General features: G+C 48.4%; 1 protein-coding gene across 3 annotated transcripts in view; it reads right to left on the bottom strand.

Annotated features, from left to right (window-relative positions):
• The window catches only part of tet1 (tet methylcytosine dioxygenase 1), a 33,234-nt gene that overhangs the window by 8,263 nt on the left and 5,750 nt on the right, over positions 1–19,221 (bottom strand). For 2 of the 3 annotated variants that reach the window (XM_079729157.1, XM_079729156.1), the window contains exons 3-6: positions 2,744–5,237; positions 2,241–2,331; positions 1,405–1,498; positions 925–1,133 (exon numbers count right to left, since the gene is read on the bottom strand). In XM_079729157.1, the coding sequence (XP_079585283.1) occupies positions 925–1,133; positions 1,405–1,498; positions 2,241–2,331; positions 2,744–5,237 (2,888 nt within the window). Of the gene's footprint in view, positions 1–924; positions 1,134–1,404; positions 1,499–2,240; positions 2,332–2,743; positions 5,238–9,665; positions 10,249–19,221 lie in introns of those variants that run through there. The other variant, XM_079729158.1, reaches the window with a different exon arrangement.

The raw sequence follows: 19,221 nt of genomic DNA, 5'->3' as shown, positions 1-19,221 counted from the left end.
TCCAGCATGCCTACAGATGGCTCTAGGTCAGTGTTTCCAAACATCAGGGCCGGGGACCCGACTTGGAGTTGCCCGATGTGCGTATGACATCTTGAAGATTGCTGGAGTTATTGAACAACAATTTTGCACACTTTAATGCCGGCCGGGTATTGTCAGGCTTCTAACCTGTTTTCATTGTCTATGGGCCTTTGTGTATGATTATTATTGCGTATAGTCTTCTGTTACTGATGTTTTTAAACAGCCTGCCTTAAATTACCCCATGAGGGACAAATAAAGTATTGGAATTGAATTGAATTATAACCTAGTTATATTGACCATAAATATTTATGAAAAATGCTGATTTAAAAGGTTTTTAAAGGTCCTGTGTAAACACAAACAGACCCACCTTGTGATTCGCCGCCACCGGCGAAGAACTACTAATCACTTGTGTGTTGTTGTGCGGTACAAAACTCGTACCCCCTTCAGTGTATTCACTGGGACACTGATGACTGGCGGACGTTGAGAGGCTCACGGACCACAAGAAGAGGCCAGAGCTCTGGACAAACTGGGTTCAATAATGACCAACGCCACTCCTGATCCAACCTCCACCCCCTGAAGGTCATCAACAGCAGCATCTTCAGTCAAAGACTGACAGCACCAATGTGCAAAACTGAGAGATATAGGAAGTCTTGTATACCAGCTGCTATAAGGTTTTACAATGCACAGAAATAACACTTTTTAAGTATTTATTTATTGTATTTTAACTTATTAAGTATTGAAGCTACCTGAGGAAATGTGTGGCGTTATGTCTGTCTTGACGCTGCTGTAGCACTGTTATTTCCTGTAAAGGATTATTAAAGGATCTATCTTTCTATCTATCTATCTAAGAAGGCTGGGAGACACTGCTCTGGATGGAGACCCCGCGGGGGCCGTCTAGATACTCACTCTTCGTTGAGGGCGCAGCGCCGGCTGGTGGGGGAGCCGTGGCGGCAAAGGGTGTCGGTGAGGTCGTTGTACAGGCGGTCCGCCACGGCGCGGGGCACGCCTTCCCAGGCCAGGATGAGGATGACCAGGACGGCGCTCTCGCAGCGGTGGCCGGCCCGGTGTCGGACCAGACACAGCAGCTTCTCCTCCTCGCTGCCACGCCGGATCACCTGGTGGCACACCACGGGTAAACAACAAGGGGACACACGCATTCACACGCAGGCACGCACAGACACACACACACACACACAGGCGAAAACAAAAGGATGCACACACACACACAGGCGCACACACGCACAGACACACACACACACACACACAAAAACACATACACAAAGACAACACGCATTAGAACAGGAGACACTCCAATCATGTTGGGTTTTGCGGGTGCTGTTAGAAGCATCTGATGAATGCCGACCACATCAGACTGCAGACCCTTACCCATTTTGCGATGGGACAGCCCTGGCTGCTCTTTCCCTCTCTGCCGGTGTACACCACCACCTCCACCCTCACTGCCTTCCCCTTCTCACCGTACCTGAGGGATGAGAGCAGGTAAATAAGCAAGGCGGTAAGGCTGTTACACATGGAGATTGTGTAAAGTATATATATTTTATTGACAAAATACAGGAGTCAACGAATGGTGGAAATACACAAATCATGCAACATTAACAATCCAACAGAAAACAAATTAGAACAATAACAAAATTCAAAATATATAGTTATCGATTATTCAGTGTAAGGGTGATATTTATTATTTGGCTTCAACATTGCTGGTTTACTAAACCACTTAACATATCCACTGCTCAAAACATGCAATAACAATACTGGTAGTTGTGTGGGTGTCTTTACTGCATCAATAGTAGTAAATGTGAAGTTACTACTACTGGGCTTCCAGTTTCCTGTTTCAACATGGGTGTAGAGTGCTTTTCTGTGTGTATCTGTGGCTAAATGTGTGTGACTGTGTGTGTGTGTGTGCATGTTTGTGTGTGTGAGTGAATCTGTGGTTGTGTGTGTTTCAGTATGTGTAAAATATATAGCCGGCGCAGCAATAGCGTCTCTTTTACATCGTCACCCCAGCCTACTCCTACAAGCATGTGGTTTCCCCTAGGCATTCTACTAAGAAATGGACATAGACACAACACACACCAACACACGTGCACACACACAACCCCCCTACATACACACACACACACACACACACACACACACACACACACACACAAAACCACATGTGCAAACACCCACATAGAGTGTAAACACACAGGTAGTCACCCTACCTGTTCTCCATCAGCTCTCGGACTGCGGTGATGCTAGGCCCCGCCCCCAGGTGAGTGTAGTAAGGCCCTTCTTCTTTTTCAACTATTTGCTCTGTGGGAAAAAAGAGAATATTTAGACTTTTTATTTGCACAGCAAATGTACTGAATATTATTACTTTTTGTGTACAGCAAGTCATAGTTTTGTGTTTCCCAAGTGTACCTACTCTGTGAGTGTGTGAAGGAGGACGGAAAACAATAATTGATCAAACCTGTCTGATCACGTCATGAAATGCACAACCATCGCGCTAAATAACGTCCCCGAATACCAGAACTACATCCTAAAACACTAGTTAATTCTCATTAATAACTATTCAATTACTAGCTTTCAAATGACAATCACAACAAAAACACGCGGGCCTGCGTTTGTTAGAGAAATCAAACTCCAACCGAGCTGAGGAACGAAGGGGAAAATACAGGAAGCAGAACCATTTTTCCATGTGGCAATAAATAGCAGCGTGACTCACCCATGCACTGGCAGGACGGGAGGTCGGACAGCTTCTTGGAAGGCGTGTTCAGCAGGTTCTTGGTGGGCGTGTCCAGGAAGCTCCCGGGGGACTCCAGGAAGCCGTGGACGCCGTTCTTGGTGGGCGTGGACTCCTGGGAGTGGAGCTGCTGGTCGGCGAGGTCCGCGGCCGTGGTGGACAGCACCGTGACTGCCCCCGAGCGCTCCAGCTTGTAGTAGCCCTGCTGGCTGGCGGGAGGGGAGGGCTCCCGCCCCCCCCGGGGGTAGGGAGCGCCGTTGGTGCCGTTGGTGCCGTTGGTGGTGGAGGAGGAGGAGGAAGGGGACGAGGAGGCCAGGGCGTGGAAGCCCGCCACGTGGCTGAGAACGTTGAGGTTGGCCAGGCCGCCGCCGGCGTTGGGGTCGGCCCCCTGATGCTGCAGCCCCCAGGGGGGCTGGGATACCTGAGATAGCAAGCAGCGCCGCTCGTACTCCTGCTGGGGGGACGCTGGCGGCGGCAGGGCGGCTGGGGAGAGGAGGCGGCTCTGTAGTGGCCACGAGGGGGGGTGGGGCTCGTTGTGACGGGGATGGTGACCGTTAACGAGGGGGCCTGGCTGGCCGTTGGCGTGGTGCGTCCTGGTGTACTGGGCGGCGTGGTGGTTCTGGTTGTGGTACTGGGGGGGGGTGGGGGCGTGCTGGATGAGCTGCCGTTGCTCCGTGGCCTGGGCCTTGGCCACGTACCGCCCCAGGTCCATCTGGGCCTGGGGGAGGAAGAGGTTCCGCTTGTGGCGGAGTGAGGCCGCCGCCGCCGCCCCGCCCGGCGGAGGCAGCTTCTGGCCCCGGCCCTTGGAGGGGGTCTTGCCGTTGGGCGTGCGCTTGGCCAGCGGGGTCCGGCGAGTCGTGCCCCCCTCCTCCGCCTCCTTCTTCTTCCTGGGTTTGGAGGGGGTTGTTTTGGCCTTCTTCACCAGGGCCTTCTTGGGGTCGGGGAGCAGGTGGGCGTTGTTGTAGTTGTACTTGATGGTGGCGACGGGGGTCCCGCGGGGAGGGAAGTTCTCCGACTGTTGGCTCTGCCGCGATTGGATGATGAAGGCCAGATCGGCCAGCTGGGCTGCCACCTCCTCCTCGTCCCTGTTCCTCCTTGCTATCTTCCCGGCCAGCATCTCCTTCTCCCCCCAGAACAGCCTCTCTGGGCCCTTGCAGATCCTGTTCTGGCCGTCGCTGTAGTCCTTGTAGCCGGCCTCGGTCTTGATGACCCGAGAGGTGAAGGTCTGCTCTGTGCCCCAGCAGGGCGCTCTCTCTCCCTGGGAGCTGGCCTCCAACAGGTCCTGCAGAGACATCTTGCCTGTAGACGCGGCGTCCCGGGAGATCTGAAAGACGCTCCCCTGCTTCGCCACCGGGGGGCGTATGACCGACGTGTGGTTGAGCGGCGAGCTGATAACCGACACCTTGTTGCAGCGGATGACAGCTGTGTGCTTGGCCGGGTGCGCCGGGGGTGTGTTGGGATTAGCGGCTGCAAGGGGAGTGGATACGGAGACGGGCTGTTCCGGCGGCCGCTCTGTTTTTATGTGCGCGTGGGTGTTTTCGGGTATAGCTGCCAGTTGGGTCAAAGCCTCGATGGCGATGGCCTGATCAAAGCTGAGGTTCCTCTGCTCCACCAGGGTCTGCACGCTGGGCAGCGAGGCGTTCGTCGACAGCTCGCTCTTGATGGACTGGATGGGCTGGATGATCTTGTGCGTGGCGGCGGGGGTGCTCCTCTGGCACCACTCGCTCCTCCTCAGCTCCTCCAGGTCCTCCAGGTCCTCCTTCTCCGTCTTGATGGGGTCTGAGAGCTCCGTCTTGAACGAGCGCAGGATGGGCGAGCGCGAGCCGAACAGCTTCTCCTCCAGCCCCTTCCTCTCCGTGATGGACAGACACACCACGGCGGCCAGCGTGGACAGGGGATCCTCGTAGGTCTCCTCCCTCACCTCCTCCCCTTCCTCCTCCTCCTCTTCTTCAGGCTGGATGGGGGTCTCCTCGGTGCTCCACACCCAGGGCTCCTCCAGCTTGATCTTCTTCAGCGGGACGGCGCCGGCGTCCTCTTTGGGAGGTTCAACTACAGGTGAGCTTTGCGGGCCGGGGCATGGGGGGATTGTGGGTAATGTAGTCCGTTGGGGCGGCGACACAACCGTCGCCCGCTGACAGCGGGGCCGCTGGTCTGACCCGGCGGCCATGTCATAAGCACCGTTAACGATTAGAGTCCGGTCAGGAAGGTTCCGGAGAGGTCCAGGGGTGCCGCGGAAGTGCTGCTGAAGTGCATTGTGGTCCGGCATGTGTTCTCTCTTAATAAGCAGAGGCGTGGGGGCGGCTGCGCGCTCCAAGGGCGCAGCGTACACCGCGAGTACTTGTGTGGGGACATGTGGAGGCCGCGTTGGAGTTAGGTGACCTTCCTCGCCCTCGTCTTCCTCAGCTGCCGCCGCGTGGGTCTCTGCTTCCATCTGGGCTCCACCTCTGCCATTTACCGATCCGCCCTCCGTCGCCGCCTAGGGGCCGGGAGAGAGAGGGAGAATGAGTTAGCGAGAGAGAGAGAGAGAGAGAGAGAGAGAGAGAGAGAAATAAACAAAATCTAAGAGAGAAAGAGATGTGACTCAACAGGGTCTGGCAGCATGAAGTGAGTCAGCGTGTCCTAAACAGTCCCAGCACGCTGTGCAACAAACTGCCCCCCCAATGCACGCTGTTTGTGTGTGTGTGTGTGTGGGTGGATGGGTGGGTGTATGTGTGTGTGTGTATGTGTGTGTGTGTGTGCGTATTCCCATATTTCTCCCAAGAGGGACCATGGCAATTGTGTGGCACACCATCACAAAAGAATCTGCTTTCTATGAATCTCCAAATGAATACCGTTTTTATAAACTGGACATGGAAAGCATCATTTGAATGAAATCCCGCACACACAAGAACAGCTATTAAATGATCAACGTCCTGGTTCCTGGTTCCCAGGTGAATATTTACAGCCAATAGGAGGGAGGGTTAATGAGGACATGCATGAGTGTGAGCCTGTCAAATAACTGTGTGTGTGTGTTTGTGTGTGCGTGCATGCGTGCGTGCGTGTGTGTGTTTATGTGTGTCAGAGGGATTTGTTCTAGTGCATGCACGCCACGTGTAGTCATGCATGTAGACTACATATTAACCTGTGTATGGCCTAGTGTCTAGTGAGAGATTAACCCGACAGATTGCACTGGCCTGGATGTAGTGTCATGTGCGTAGCGACGGCCGCTACCAGAACAAGAGCACTAAATCCCCACATGTCGTGTTGGAGACAAGAGATAAAGGGCTGATATTTCACTGCCGGCGGAGCCCCGGATCATCTGAAGGTCCGCGTTTATTGAAATATTGATTGGGTGCCTCTTAGGCTGCTCTCTGGGGGAAGAAGGAGCATGAGGCAAGGCTAAAGATGTGTTAGTTGCCGGCCATTCGCCACCCTTACGTGACCTCCGCCGGATCCCGATCAATGGCTCACACTGTGTTTCTCTCTCCTGTATCTCTCGCCGCAGTGCATCCCTCTCCATGTACAAGCTGTCTACGTAACAGAGGAATTCATGGGGAAGAGGCTCCACTCTCCTTCTCTCTCTCTCTCTCTCTCTCTCTCTCTCTCTCTCTCGAGCTGTGAAAGGGATGCTTAAGATGAAACCCTAAAACAGCATTCCTGATGAATAATGGCCTTGTCTTGGCATTTATATCATGGAGCATACCACTATGTTCACATATCAAAATCAACAATACACCAAGTATTAATAGTAGTGTGACTTTGTGCATGTGCACTGCAAAATAGATTACGACTTTGTTGCAATGTCAGGGAAAGAGATAATCGAATAAACATATCTAACACTCAATGGCAGAAAGTGGACGTTAGCTACCTCCTCTGTGGGTTTTCCTTGGCTCCCTTTCTTGCACGACACCACATCCAAATATGGGAGATCGCAATTAAGCAAGGATAAACATTAACAGATTGACCTCACGACAAAACCACATCAAGTGCTCCCCTCTAACCACAGAAACCTTTTTAACCGTTGCCTGCTCACGGCTGTTGAACCAGAGTGCCCTTGTTGTTGAATTAGTCTGAGCCAATTAAACACCAATTATTTTTTCACAACAGTGTTCTCTCACTCTCCCATGCACTGATTGGCCACTGCCAATCTAGTCCCCCCCCCCCTCTCTCTCTCTCTCTTTGCTGTGAACCATATATATATATATATATATATATATATATATATATATATATATATATATATATATATATATATATATATATATTTCCTATCTACCCCATTGCACATTTATGTTTAGTTTATTTTATGTACATTCTTGGCAGATATGTTTTTTTTTTTTTTATATATTGTCCATAACTTATTTATTTATTTATTTATTTATCTATTTTTAGTCGTGTTTGTCATTGTTGTTATGTCTGCTCTAAAAGCCTTACCTTTAATTGCCCCCTGGGGATAAATAAAGTTTCTTGAATCTTGAACCTTGAATCTCTCTCTCTCTCTATTATCTATTCCCTGTCTGCCTAAGCTGGGTGGAACCACTCCGCTGCTGGTGATGCAACAGATTGGCGATGAAAGCTGAGGCAACATCCCCGCCCATCACTGCAACTCTGTGGGCATGAGGTGTCCAACACATGGCCGGGGGGAGAGTGTTGGGCCAGGCCAGGGGCGAGTGACATAGAGACAGAGTGTGATAGAGAGAGTCAGAGAAAGAGGCAGAGAGAGAGAGACAGACAGAGATGAGAGTGAGTGAGAGAAAAATAGATAGAGAGCTAGAGAGCCAGAGACAGATAGAGAAAGAGAGGCATAGCGAGAGAGAGAAAGAAGGAGATGAGATTGAGTGAAAGAGAAACAGGTGGAGAGAGCTAGAGAGAGGGAGAAACAGAGAAAGAGAGGCATGGAGAGAGAGAGGGAATAAGGCAGTGTGTCTGCCACAATAACCTGCTTTCAATGACAAAGCAGCGTTGGCTGCTTTCCAGCCCTGCACCCGACCACGCGTGTGTGGGTGTGTGTGCGCGTGTGCGAGAGTGTGCATGTGCCCGTGTGTGCAATAGATCTGAGATGTATTCATCATGAGCATCTAGTGTAGCCTGCGTCTCAGTGTATATCAAAGAAGCATATTGTGCTGATCAGGTCTGCGCTGTCTTCAGGACGGCGTGGATGCAGGCGTGGAGCAGGCTCTTTGTGCCGCTGCTGTGCTCATTGCATCTGATTCACTGGGCTCCAAGTGACACTCACACTGACTGGGCTATGGGGCATTATGCTGACAAAGGCTCTCTGGAGTGAAATCAAATGCACGGTGATGCTCTCTTTCCCTCTTGCTCTTCTCATTCAAGACACACATATGGACATAGAAGCACAAACACGCATAGAAACACAATAACACACACACACACAAACACAAACAGACATTGAAAACCACACAAAACATCACACACGCACACACACATTCAAAGGATCACACATTGAAACACAAACAAAAACATTTCAATTGATACACACAGTGAAACACACACAAAAACATTGAAACACACACAGACATTGAAGCATACACAAACACACAGACAATCACAATCACATACACATACATTACACATACATGTACACAGACAAACAAACACACACACATGCACATGCACACACACACACTCAAAGATAAACATTGAAGAAATATGAGGAAACCACACACACATCCACACACAAACACCCAACACACACAGATATAAACACACACACAATCACACACACTCATTTTAAGACCTAACCTAGCAACGGGTTTGTCTGCTGCTTGAATCCCAACAGCTTTCTTTGGGAGACGGGTTTCCAAGGAAGCTGCAGTGTTAGGGAGTAGCCTCAACTGTTAACTGACTAAACACACACACACAAACACACTCACACACACACAGACTCACACACCCAAAACACTGAACACACGCTAAAATACCTATTATAAAACAGGTTGTTCCACATTCGAACATCGCCAAAGACAAAGACTAGCGAAAAGACAGTTATGTGTTATTTCTGATCTCTATTTAAGGGACTCCTGCATAGTTTGCCGCACACTCTGCACAGCTTAGTGTCACACGCAAACATTGTTCTCTCAAAAACATAAAAAGCGACAAAAAAGTATGCTTCCTTCCTGGCTAAGAGGCGGTAATAAGCATGTGTGTGTGTTTATGTGTGTGTGTGTGTGTTTGTGTGTTTGTGCTTGTGTGTTTATGTATGAGCCATTCATTCTCTACCCTCCTACAAGTTCTTGCCTCGATCACAGAGCGAACTCTTCCTGCCTACGCTCTGAAGTCAACATCACAGGGGTCGTCGCCGTCGCTACGTCGCTACAAAGCATGCTCTGTATTCTTCACTGAAAACCCAGCGGAAACCAACTACAAACAGCCGCGCCACTGCAAGAAACGGTCCAGATCTAGTCTGGCGTTGGGGGGGTGGTGCGGTCTCAAGGTTCCACTTGAGACATAACATCACACGAGAACGAGACTGTAGCTGTAACATGAGGACTCTCTGCACAACCATAATACAATTACCCACCGCAACACTGTGCGAAGTCTGGCCAAATTACACTCCGGGTGGGGGGGGGTGGGGGTGGGGGGGGGGGGGGGGGGGGGGTGGGTCTCTCTAACACTCCTCTGATACCCACTGTCACAGAACAGCAGGTGCAAAGCAAAGAAATATGGCCAGGGAAGAATGAATGAAAGAAAGAGAAGGGGAGGCACAAGGGCTCTTCACGCACTGCGATATAAATGACACACACACACACACACACACACACACACACACACACACACACACACACACACACACACAGGCTCAAAGAAGAAGAGTGGGGATGGTGGGGGGTGGAGATGGCGCGTCTGTTACCGTGGAAACTGTCCCCTGGGATTCTGCAGACATGCACTTGTAAAATAAACCCACCTGGAGACGACAAGGTAAACATGCGGAGGAGCTGGGGGAGGCGGCCGTCCTCGCGAGCCCCCCCTTAGCGACGGGGTGACGTCAGGGCGGTGCGGTCCGGCGCGACCTAACACATCGGCATCGATAACCCTCCCGGTGCTACTGTAGCCGAACCATCCACACACACGCACACACACACACACACACACACACACAATAGAACCCCCAAAGAAACCCTCAACGTTGAAGCCCGTCCACTTTGGCCAGCATTTTCCCCTTAAAAGGTATCGGGAGCCATCTTGCTTCTTTCAGCCTTCCTTTCACACCAAAAAAAAAAAGGAAAAGGAAAGAGGAAGGACAGAGCGGGTGGCTGCAGCGACCGAGCCCAGGGCAAACTCCCCAGGATCACGGCCAGAATGACACGAGAGCCGCCGAGGCACTGCGCTGCTGCTACTGCAGCACACACACACACACACACACACTCACTCACACACACACACACACAGACGTACACACACACACACACAGACGTACACACACACACATGCGCACGCATACACATCACAGGATGCCTTTTGCAGACGCAGACAGGGACCGATCAGCCAATGGTGTGCGGACCTCAGCGGCTTGTAAATTATCTTCCATGCCTAGACTCTCCTAAACAAAGGATCCCCTATGTGGGCTCTTTTACGCCAGCCCTCGTAGAGGAAGCGGCAGGGAAAACCTGGGCCGGAGTACACAGCAAACGGGGGATCGGGATCGCATCACACAGCGTTTACACGGGTAACTGAGTTCAGCAGGAGATAGATTAACCCTTAACTGCCCCCCTCGGCAACACAAAGGAAATTGCCGCCCGCCAGGCACTTGCTTATTTGATTGCATAAGAAGACACAAGATGTTCTTAATTTTAAAAAGACATTTTAGCCGACAGACAAAGAGAAATTTGGGGATGAATAATATTATTTTCCATATATATATAGTACGTTTGCGTTTTTTTAATACTTGAATTTATTGCACTTTTTTTTTTGCAACAGCAACACAGCAATTTTTTATCGTACTTTTTAATTGGAAAGGATAGCGCGACTTAAATGAATAATTAAATTCCATTTGGGAGGAAGACTGCAATTGGTTTCGATCAATCTTTGAAATGACCTAATTTAATTTCCATACACCATATGCTCTATTATTTCAGCCCTGTTTCGGCACCATTAAGCTGAAATAGTCTAGGCCCTAGGTCATACATAATAGATCATCATTTAACTTATTAAATCATCATTATATTCCATCAATATGTTAAAGATACATTTGTAAATATTATCTCAAACACAAAAAAATCATCAGTTTGAGTTTGCTAGCAACCGTTTTAACACCTGCCATTGCTTTAGTTAAACAATCAACCATGAAATATATTTTTTGCTATGAACAAACGACAAGATTGGAAACCTCAGGGCTTGTACAACAGAACAGTGTAGACTGGGGGTTTTCTGACCTCCAGCCGAAAGGTTCAGGGTTCGATCCCCAATGTCCACATCCCAATGTCATTAGGCCTCCTTGAGCAAGATGCCTAATGAACCAAATTCACTTTTGTTGCTTTGGATAAAAGCCTCTGCTAAATGACTGAACACAGACACAACACAACAAAATAATCCCCCTTACAACAGAAACCACAGCCTAGGTACCCTTGAGCGAGTCCTCGAAAAGTCCCTATTCTCCAGTAGTACTGATTCACCGGCTCCCCAATGGGGGCTGATTCCAGGTTTGTTCAGCATGTTTAAAACTCAGTCACTTGACACTAGTCTCCCCAGACTCCTGCTGTGAGGTTGCTTGTGTGTTTGATTCAGCTTGGTTGGTCACCGTTCAGCCATCGTTGACCCTCAAAGGATCCAGATGGGGACATCATAGACGTAACAGAGGAAGAAAACAAACATACCATCCCAACCTGAATAGGTTCAGTCCCCCTATTCTTCACCGACGGTACATAGAGACAGGGTACCGCAGTCATTCTCTCCCCCAACTGAACCACATAACAAACCTACAATCAAGCATGTGTGTGTAAGTGTGTGTTTGTGTGTGTGCACTAGTGTGCTGTCATTTATGTTTGTGTTATTGGAAAAGGGGGACAAATGCTTTGTTGTATCTCAAATCTTTCCTCTCATTCTCGGTCATTCAACACAGGCTCGGCTGCCATATCTTCTTGTACTCCTCTATATGATTGCCAGAGGCATGGCTGTGGTCAGAGAGAGAAAGAGAGAGAGAGACAGAGAGAGAGAGAGAGCGAGAGAGAGAGAGAGAGAGAGAGAGGGAGGGAGAGAGAGAGAGACAAAGACTGAGACAGAGACTAAGAGAGTGAGTTCAATTCTTAACCTGTGTTGACAATAAAAAATGTTACTTTTCCAGGCCAAATACCAATAAAGCTATTTTGAATTTAATTGAAATTAGTTGAATTGAGAGGGACAGCAAATCAGAATGAGTGTGACAGGAAAAAAAGAGAGAAACGGGCAACAAGACGGAATAGGAAAGAGTGAGACAGAATGAAAAGGGATTTGAATAGAAAAACCCAAAGACGTTGCCTACTTTAAAGCATGTGGCTGAGAGACAGAGGTCACGGCAGGACAGGAGAACAAACGGACACAGCCTGCGCCTATCCCACTCTAACACCGTGTTAACCAATCTCAGGTGTGTTTTACATATGCACGTGTGTGTCTGTGTCTGTGTGGCAGGCTGAGAGAGAGAGAAAGGGAGAGAGAGAGAGAGAAAGGGAGAGAGAGAGAGAAAGGGAGAGAGAGAGAGAGAGAGAGAGAGAGAGGGAGAGAGGGGGAGAGATAGAGAGAGAGAGAGAGAGAGAGAGAGAGAGAGAGAGAGAGAGAGAGAGAGAGAGAGGGAGGGGGGGAGAGAGAGAGAGAGTGTGTGTGTGTATGTGAGCGGCAGTGAATGAGTATGTGTGTAGGCATGTTAATGTGAACGTGTATGTCTAGGTTTATGTGTGTGTGTGTGTGTGTGTGTGTGTGATGTAGGGCGTGTGTCCAGACAAAGCGCATGCAGCCCGATTCAGACACAATGATGCCAGACGGAAGAGTGCAATATTACATTTCTGTTGTTGACACAAAGTGCCAAACAAAGCAAATATCTCATCATATCTGCTGATATTAAATTACCTTCCACAAGGTTTTAGACCTTTCTCCTCATCAAAACGTACACTTTACTTGAAATAATGGCACATTTGGAAGTCAAGTCCAAAATCAGATTATTGATTTTGAACTTGAAGTTTAATGTAATTGTACAGGGAATACTACTTCAGCTACTTACAGCAATAGCTATGTTTTGGGTGAATGTGTGTCCGCAGTTGTGAGTGTTGGCTGTTTCGAGTCGTAGCTGTCAGAGTGTGTGTGCTCGAGTCGCATCGGATAGACAGCCAGCCGGCAGCCCCCGGGCTAATTCTTCAGTCAGTTTCAAACAGGTTAAGCCAAAAATGAAACGTAATCTCTATCCAAGGTTCTACCCTGTATTCATTAGCTTCTGCGTGTTCGTGTGTGCTGCTGATACCATAGAGACAGTGGGGCAAACATTGTAGTCAATGTGCAGATAATGATATACATTAGAACCCTTTCTGAACACCGCTATTTGGGAAATGAGGGGGATTGAGAATAGAAGCATTCTACATTCGGTTTTTAATGTATAAAGAATTCCCGTTAATCAATCACATTACTTTCAGGTGTACATAAACGTCCCCTTATGCTACATTTAAAACTACTCTTCAGAGAGAGTGGTAGGGGCAAAACGTTAGTTATTTTTTCATTACTGACATGGTCCTGGTTTGCATCGGCAGGGGCTCTGATCTGAGTACCTGGGTCCCAGCGTGGGTAGAAGACAACCAAAGACCACCTAATTAGACCCCTCCATGGTCACTCCCACTCACTGGGAAAAATACAGGGTTCACAATGAGCTAAACCTGCATGTCTCTGGAGGTCAAATAAAATGGGTGAAACTACTCAAAATAATAAATAAAACCAAATTATAGTGTTATAGTTTACATACGTGGAACATTACATTGGTGGACTGCCCAGACCAGAATTTATGGTCAGCTTTTTTTTATTTATCCCTGGGCTGATCAGATCTTAAAAGCGCAAAGCGCCAAAGCCAATTCGCCCCCCCCTTGCATATCTCCACATGTACTCCAATTACACTGCTTGCATTAAAGTAAAGCTTAAGCATGCATGTGCCCTAGCATGCTAACCGCTCATCCAGCCTTCGTTAGGTGCATGCAACGAGGACATTAATCACCTTCCAGTCTCACTGCCAGGCCAACATCTGGAGACCCCCCCATGTGAGCCTCCCCCCCTGCCCCCCCCATGTGGGCCTGGGGCCCCTGCCCCCCCCATGTGGGCCTGGGGCCCCTAGCCCACTGCTGCTGCTAGTGGCCTAAACTGCGTATTCTTCAAGGACTGAAGCCTGCATTGGTTCTAGACACTGGCAGCGTCACGAGCAATGCAATTCTGCATTTAGTTCCATCCCCCTGCTGGTGTCTAGAACCAAGAAGGAACTGGGATGGCCGCTAGGCGAATAGGTGAAATCAATACGAACACAGAGTGTGATTATTCAGCAATTCTTCAGTCTGGGCATCTTCTGAAGTGGTTCTCAACACTAGCAGGCTCCTACCAGCTAGCGGTCAGAACCTAGATGCAACCAAAATGGCCGCTACTAGGGGATCGAGGCTCATTGCCTTCATTGACGCCGAGTGACACTGGAGGAGACAGTTGCCCTTGGTACCCCCAACCACCTCATTGCCCCCAGCCCCCCACCCCAGTTGTAGGCTGTCAGTTGGTGGGTTAAGGGCTTGTGTTCCATTTACAGTTGTCTTAATGTGCTTTCTCCTGTCAACACCACATGTGTTTTATGGGTGTGTGTGTGTGTCCGTGTGTGTGTGTGTGTTCGTGTGTGTGTGTGTGTTCGTGTGTGTGTGTGTGTGTGTGTACAATGTGTGTGTGCGTATGTGCGTGTGTGAATGGGGGACGGGAAAAAGGCGGGGGAACATACTTGAACATGTCCCAATCAGCGATTGAGTATGACACTAATAAACACAAATGCCAAGCATACACCCACACCCATACACACACACACACACACACACAAACACACTGTACGTCACACAATGTACAGTGTACACAGAGAAGGAGCTGCAAGAACCACAGAGCCATAAAGGCTGAGAGAAAGCAGCAATCTAAACTGCTTGTTTAAGACCCATGTGGCTTCTCCTGTTACACTCCCCATAAGTGACTTGTAAGGAGTTATGGATTACGTTCCTTTTCACATCCTCCCCCTAGCTGCATGATGTATCGCAAAGACGTCTACAGCACTCCATCCTGCTTGCCCTTGCTGCAGATTCCTGACAGACATCGGTAATGAATGCGCATGCACCCTAACACACACACACACACACACACTCTTGCGCATACTAACACGTGCACCACTGCATGTAAAATCAGCATTCACATTCATGCACAGTCACACACACACACACAAAACATACACAGCCTTGCTTGTACACAGACACCCCTGCACGTCCACACACCTTGCACTTACATACACACGCACGCACGCACGCACGCACGCACGCACGCATGCACTCACTATGTACTCCCTCCCCCTTCCTTGACCTGCAGGAAACAGGGCTACTTTAGATTTATGCAAATGTGGTGAATGTGCTGAGTTGGTAGTTCTGCTTTACAACCGCACGTGTGTGCATGCGCAGAGAGAATACGCATGGCCATGTGAACACACACACACACACACACAGAGTGCACTCCTACCAAATAGCCAAACAGCTTTCTGAAAGAAATGGACCAGAAAACATTTTATATTCTTTCTTTCAGTATTCTCAATAAATATCAGGAGGTTGCAGCCCAAGCCTTTAATTTGCAATACTTCAGCCCTTTATTCAGTGCTTTAAAGCCTAAAAAAACACCATTGTGCTGATTCTTGGGTAGGGTTTTTTGGTGTCAATTGAGGACAAGGAGGGCCAAATGGGGATTTCTTTTTACCCAGAGAAATCAAGTGGCACGACTTCAAAGTGCTATCAAGGGACTTAGTGTCTCAGTAGGAGTCGGAACACAGAGAATACTCACAAACGCAAAGCCAAGCAGACGAAGACAGCATCAGATGCTTTGGTCCCACTAAACACTTCAAAAGAAACAATCCTTTGGCTGCTTCGTTAGATTTAGTTTATAACAGCCAACGGGTGTGAGATTTTTATCATGGCTGTAGAAATCCTGTGCATAGTAATAATAGCAAAGGAAACGTCTATCAGAGTAAGGGGGGGCAGCAGGTGCATAGCGTTGTCGGTCCGTCCGTCTGTCTGTCTCTGTCCCCTGCCGTCCAGTCTCAAGTCTCTAGTCTAAGTGTTCCCTGCACCTGCGACCAAGCAGCACAAGGCATCAATCTGCACTAATGTAGGGTTGGCCGGCTCCCACCCGTCACTTAGCCCCCTAATCAAATAAAGTCAACATTTTCAGTCATCTCCTGGGACTTCAGCTGAGTGACTTCCCAAAACCTCCGGGCACTAGCGATGAGCTCACCCCAGTCAGCGGTCCTGTAAGGTTAGCCTTAGCGTGGAGAACTGGCTAAAAGCACCAAAAACGCAGGGCATCAATCCATATTCTCTGAACCCATATAGTATGTGTGGATCATAGATGATGAGGGATGCCGGAAGACAGGAGCGTTGCTGGCAATTGAAAACATTCGGGGCTGTAGCCCAGAAGTTAGAGTCCTTTTAAAAGGGGGGTTCGGGGGTTTGTCCCCCGGGAAAATTTGAAAATCGGGCTGATGAAATATGCAATTGTAACGTAGTTTGAGAAGGAAAGGAAAGACCAATCGTCATGTCTGACTCACGTCGGGGCAGGCCTACTGAGTAGGTTAATGTTTACGTTAAGGATAGGAAAGTGCACCACATACACCAGAAGCCAAAATGAGACATTAGAAAAGCCTGTAGCCAAATAAACACTGTCATGCGCCTACTCAATGAATTCAACCGGGTTGAATTCACTGCGGGTCTCCTGAATCTGTGCAAGCAGCACTAAACAGCAATATCGACCTGATGCGCTATGCATTGAGAATACAATTTGCAACAAATGATTCTAAATCTGCCCATATATGTACACGTCAGAATTTTGCGGTTTTCACTGGCTACAATATTGCATCTGTCAGTTGTCAAATTTGCTGAACAAAATGTTAAACTTCAATAATTGTTCATAGTCAACTTATATAGTCCATTTATTTAAGCTCTCAACAGCATAACCATATGCTACGCCATATCAGCGGGAAAACACGGCACACGCAAAGCACATCCATGGAATCAGCCGTTCAAAGCCAGTCTGCATGAATCGTATGACAACTGGGTGGCAGTGGTTGCGGACAAGGAATACACCGCAGGGGGGAACATGAGAGCCCCAGCTCGCCGTATACTAGTAGCCTGGGTGCTTTAAGCGTGGAGCGTGGAATACTCCCGATTACCACTCCCCCTGTGTGCGTGTGTGCGCGTGTGTGTGTGTGCGTGTTTTAGCATGCGTGCAGGCGTTATTCGATTGCCTACGGTTACTAATATTCATACTGGTTTAAATAATACATTTGATAGTATATCCCATCTTTGCTGAGCAAGAGTTTTGTTCGAAAGTTCAGTGATCGAAACAAATAAAAGCCCGGGCTGTTGAAGTTTCATGGTACCACTGTCATGCACCCACCTGATGTCAAGTGGACCGGGTTGAATTCACTCCGGGGCTCTCTTCTTATATCTATCTTACCAAAGACAGACCCTCCAGAAAAATGCGGCGTTTTTTTGTGATTGTTGCGGCCAAAAATCCTTGATTATGCGGCACGTTTTCTTAAAAAATGCGATGAAGTATGCGGCATATTTACGCAATTTATGCGATGAAATTGCGGGAACTTGCGAAAAATGCAGCTTTTCAATGACGTTCACGTCGCGTAATTACGTCACTTCATAACGTTCCCATGGCAACAGGGGGAAATTGCTGCTGTTGTGTGAAGTAAACGCAACATTTTCAACTTTCTGCTAAGATATATGTGACTGTCCTGCAACGAAAATGCGGGGATTATGAAATCATGCAAGCCCGGCATATTTTGTGTGGAAATCGTCAATTTATGCGTTGAAAGTGCGGCATATTTGAAAAAATGCGGCCCCCGCATGAATATGCAGACTTCGGCTGATTATGCGTTGAATTATGCGATCGCATAATCACGTTTTTCTGGACGGACTGCAAAGATATTTTATTACTGTCCTTCTCAACACTCACTTATTACCACCCCCTGGAGACTTTCCAGGGGGTGTGTGTGTGTGTACATGTGTGTGTGTGTGTTTGTATGCCCTTGAGCTCCATGCCAACTGCCCACTTCTGTATGTAGGCACACCTGTACTATTCCTATCACACCATGCAACGCTCCAAATATTCCTTTCCTTTTGAAAACGAAAAGCAAGGTATATTTCTAAGCTGTTTTTTATTGTTCCCCGCGGTAAAGTTTGGCCTCCACTCTCCATCCATCTCTCTGGGAGCGGTGGGCGGCCACGCTGCGGTGCCTGCGGGTCTACTGGCAGTACCTTGGAATTAGTTTAATGACAGACCAAAACCGTCCCGTCGTTCTTCATTATCGGAAACCTCTGCTGAATAGCTTTGGGTGATTAGTGTACAGTTGTAGTTACAACTGGAGCATTTAAAGACCTTTCGTAGCTCAAAATGAGATCATTCTCAGTTAACCGCTGTCATGTGTAATAACTCGCAGCAGTGTGGAGAATGGATGAAATGAATAAGGAAGTCCGAGGCTTTATTTTTTCTTTTGCAGGAAAATATTCAGTCTTGTACAGCACATGATAATTCAGCATGTCCTGCAGTGTGCCTGGCTTTGCTATTGGGTCTCTGGCAAGTCAATCATTAGTGCGGGAGAAACTGGTCCACAAAGCAATCACATTGAAAGGGGGAGGGTCATGAGGAGGTCACGCATATTTGTTGAGGATATCCTGCCTAACTGCAACTACCACGTTGCAGCAAGAACAGAACAGGAACAATTGTGCGTGCCAGTGTATCCAATATACACGTAAGTACATTTGAAATAGCAGTAGTTGCATTAAACAGAACTTTAGCCCTTAGATTTAAAGTCTCTCCTCTTCAAACATGTGCTACAAATGTAGCTGTTTACACAGCGTTGAGACATTAACAAGGAGAGCACGCTTGAGGAATTTCGATGAAAGATATGGATTTATATCCAAAGTCTATATGGGCCCAAACAGTGGGGAACCAACAGAAAGACAGGGCTCAGGGCAGTATAGCGTAGCATGGATTATAAGATTGTGTCCCTTGCGGCTTGGCTCCTCCCAGAGTCCACAGTGCGTAGGCTAACGTAGGTTAACAGACTAGACACAAGAGAACCTAATCACCAGAATGTGGGTTACGGAGTGGGGAGGACTAAAGCCGTTGTGGTCGTCGTAGTAGTAGTAGTGGCTGCATGTCTGCTGGTGGTTATCTGGCCCTAATCCTCATTACGACCCAGAGAATACTCCCACAGACCATGACAG

Source organism: Pollachius pollachius (genome assembly GCF_949987615.1).
Source record: "Pollachius pollachius genome assembly, chromosome: 2".
Classification (NCBI taxonomy): Eukaryota; Metazoa; Chordata; class Actinopteri; order Gadiformes; family Gadidae; genus Pollachius; species Pollachius pollachius.
The sequence above is the reverse complement of the archived record's forward strand: the minus strand, read 5'-3'. Positions and strand labels throughout refer to the sequence as shown.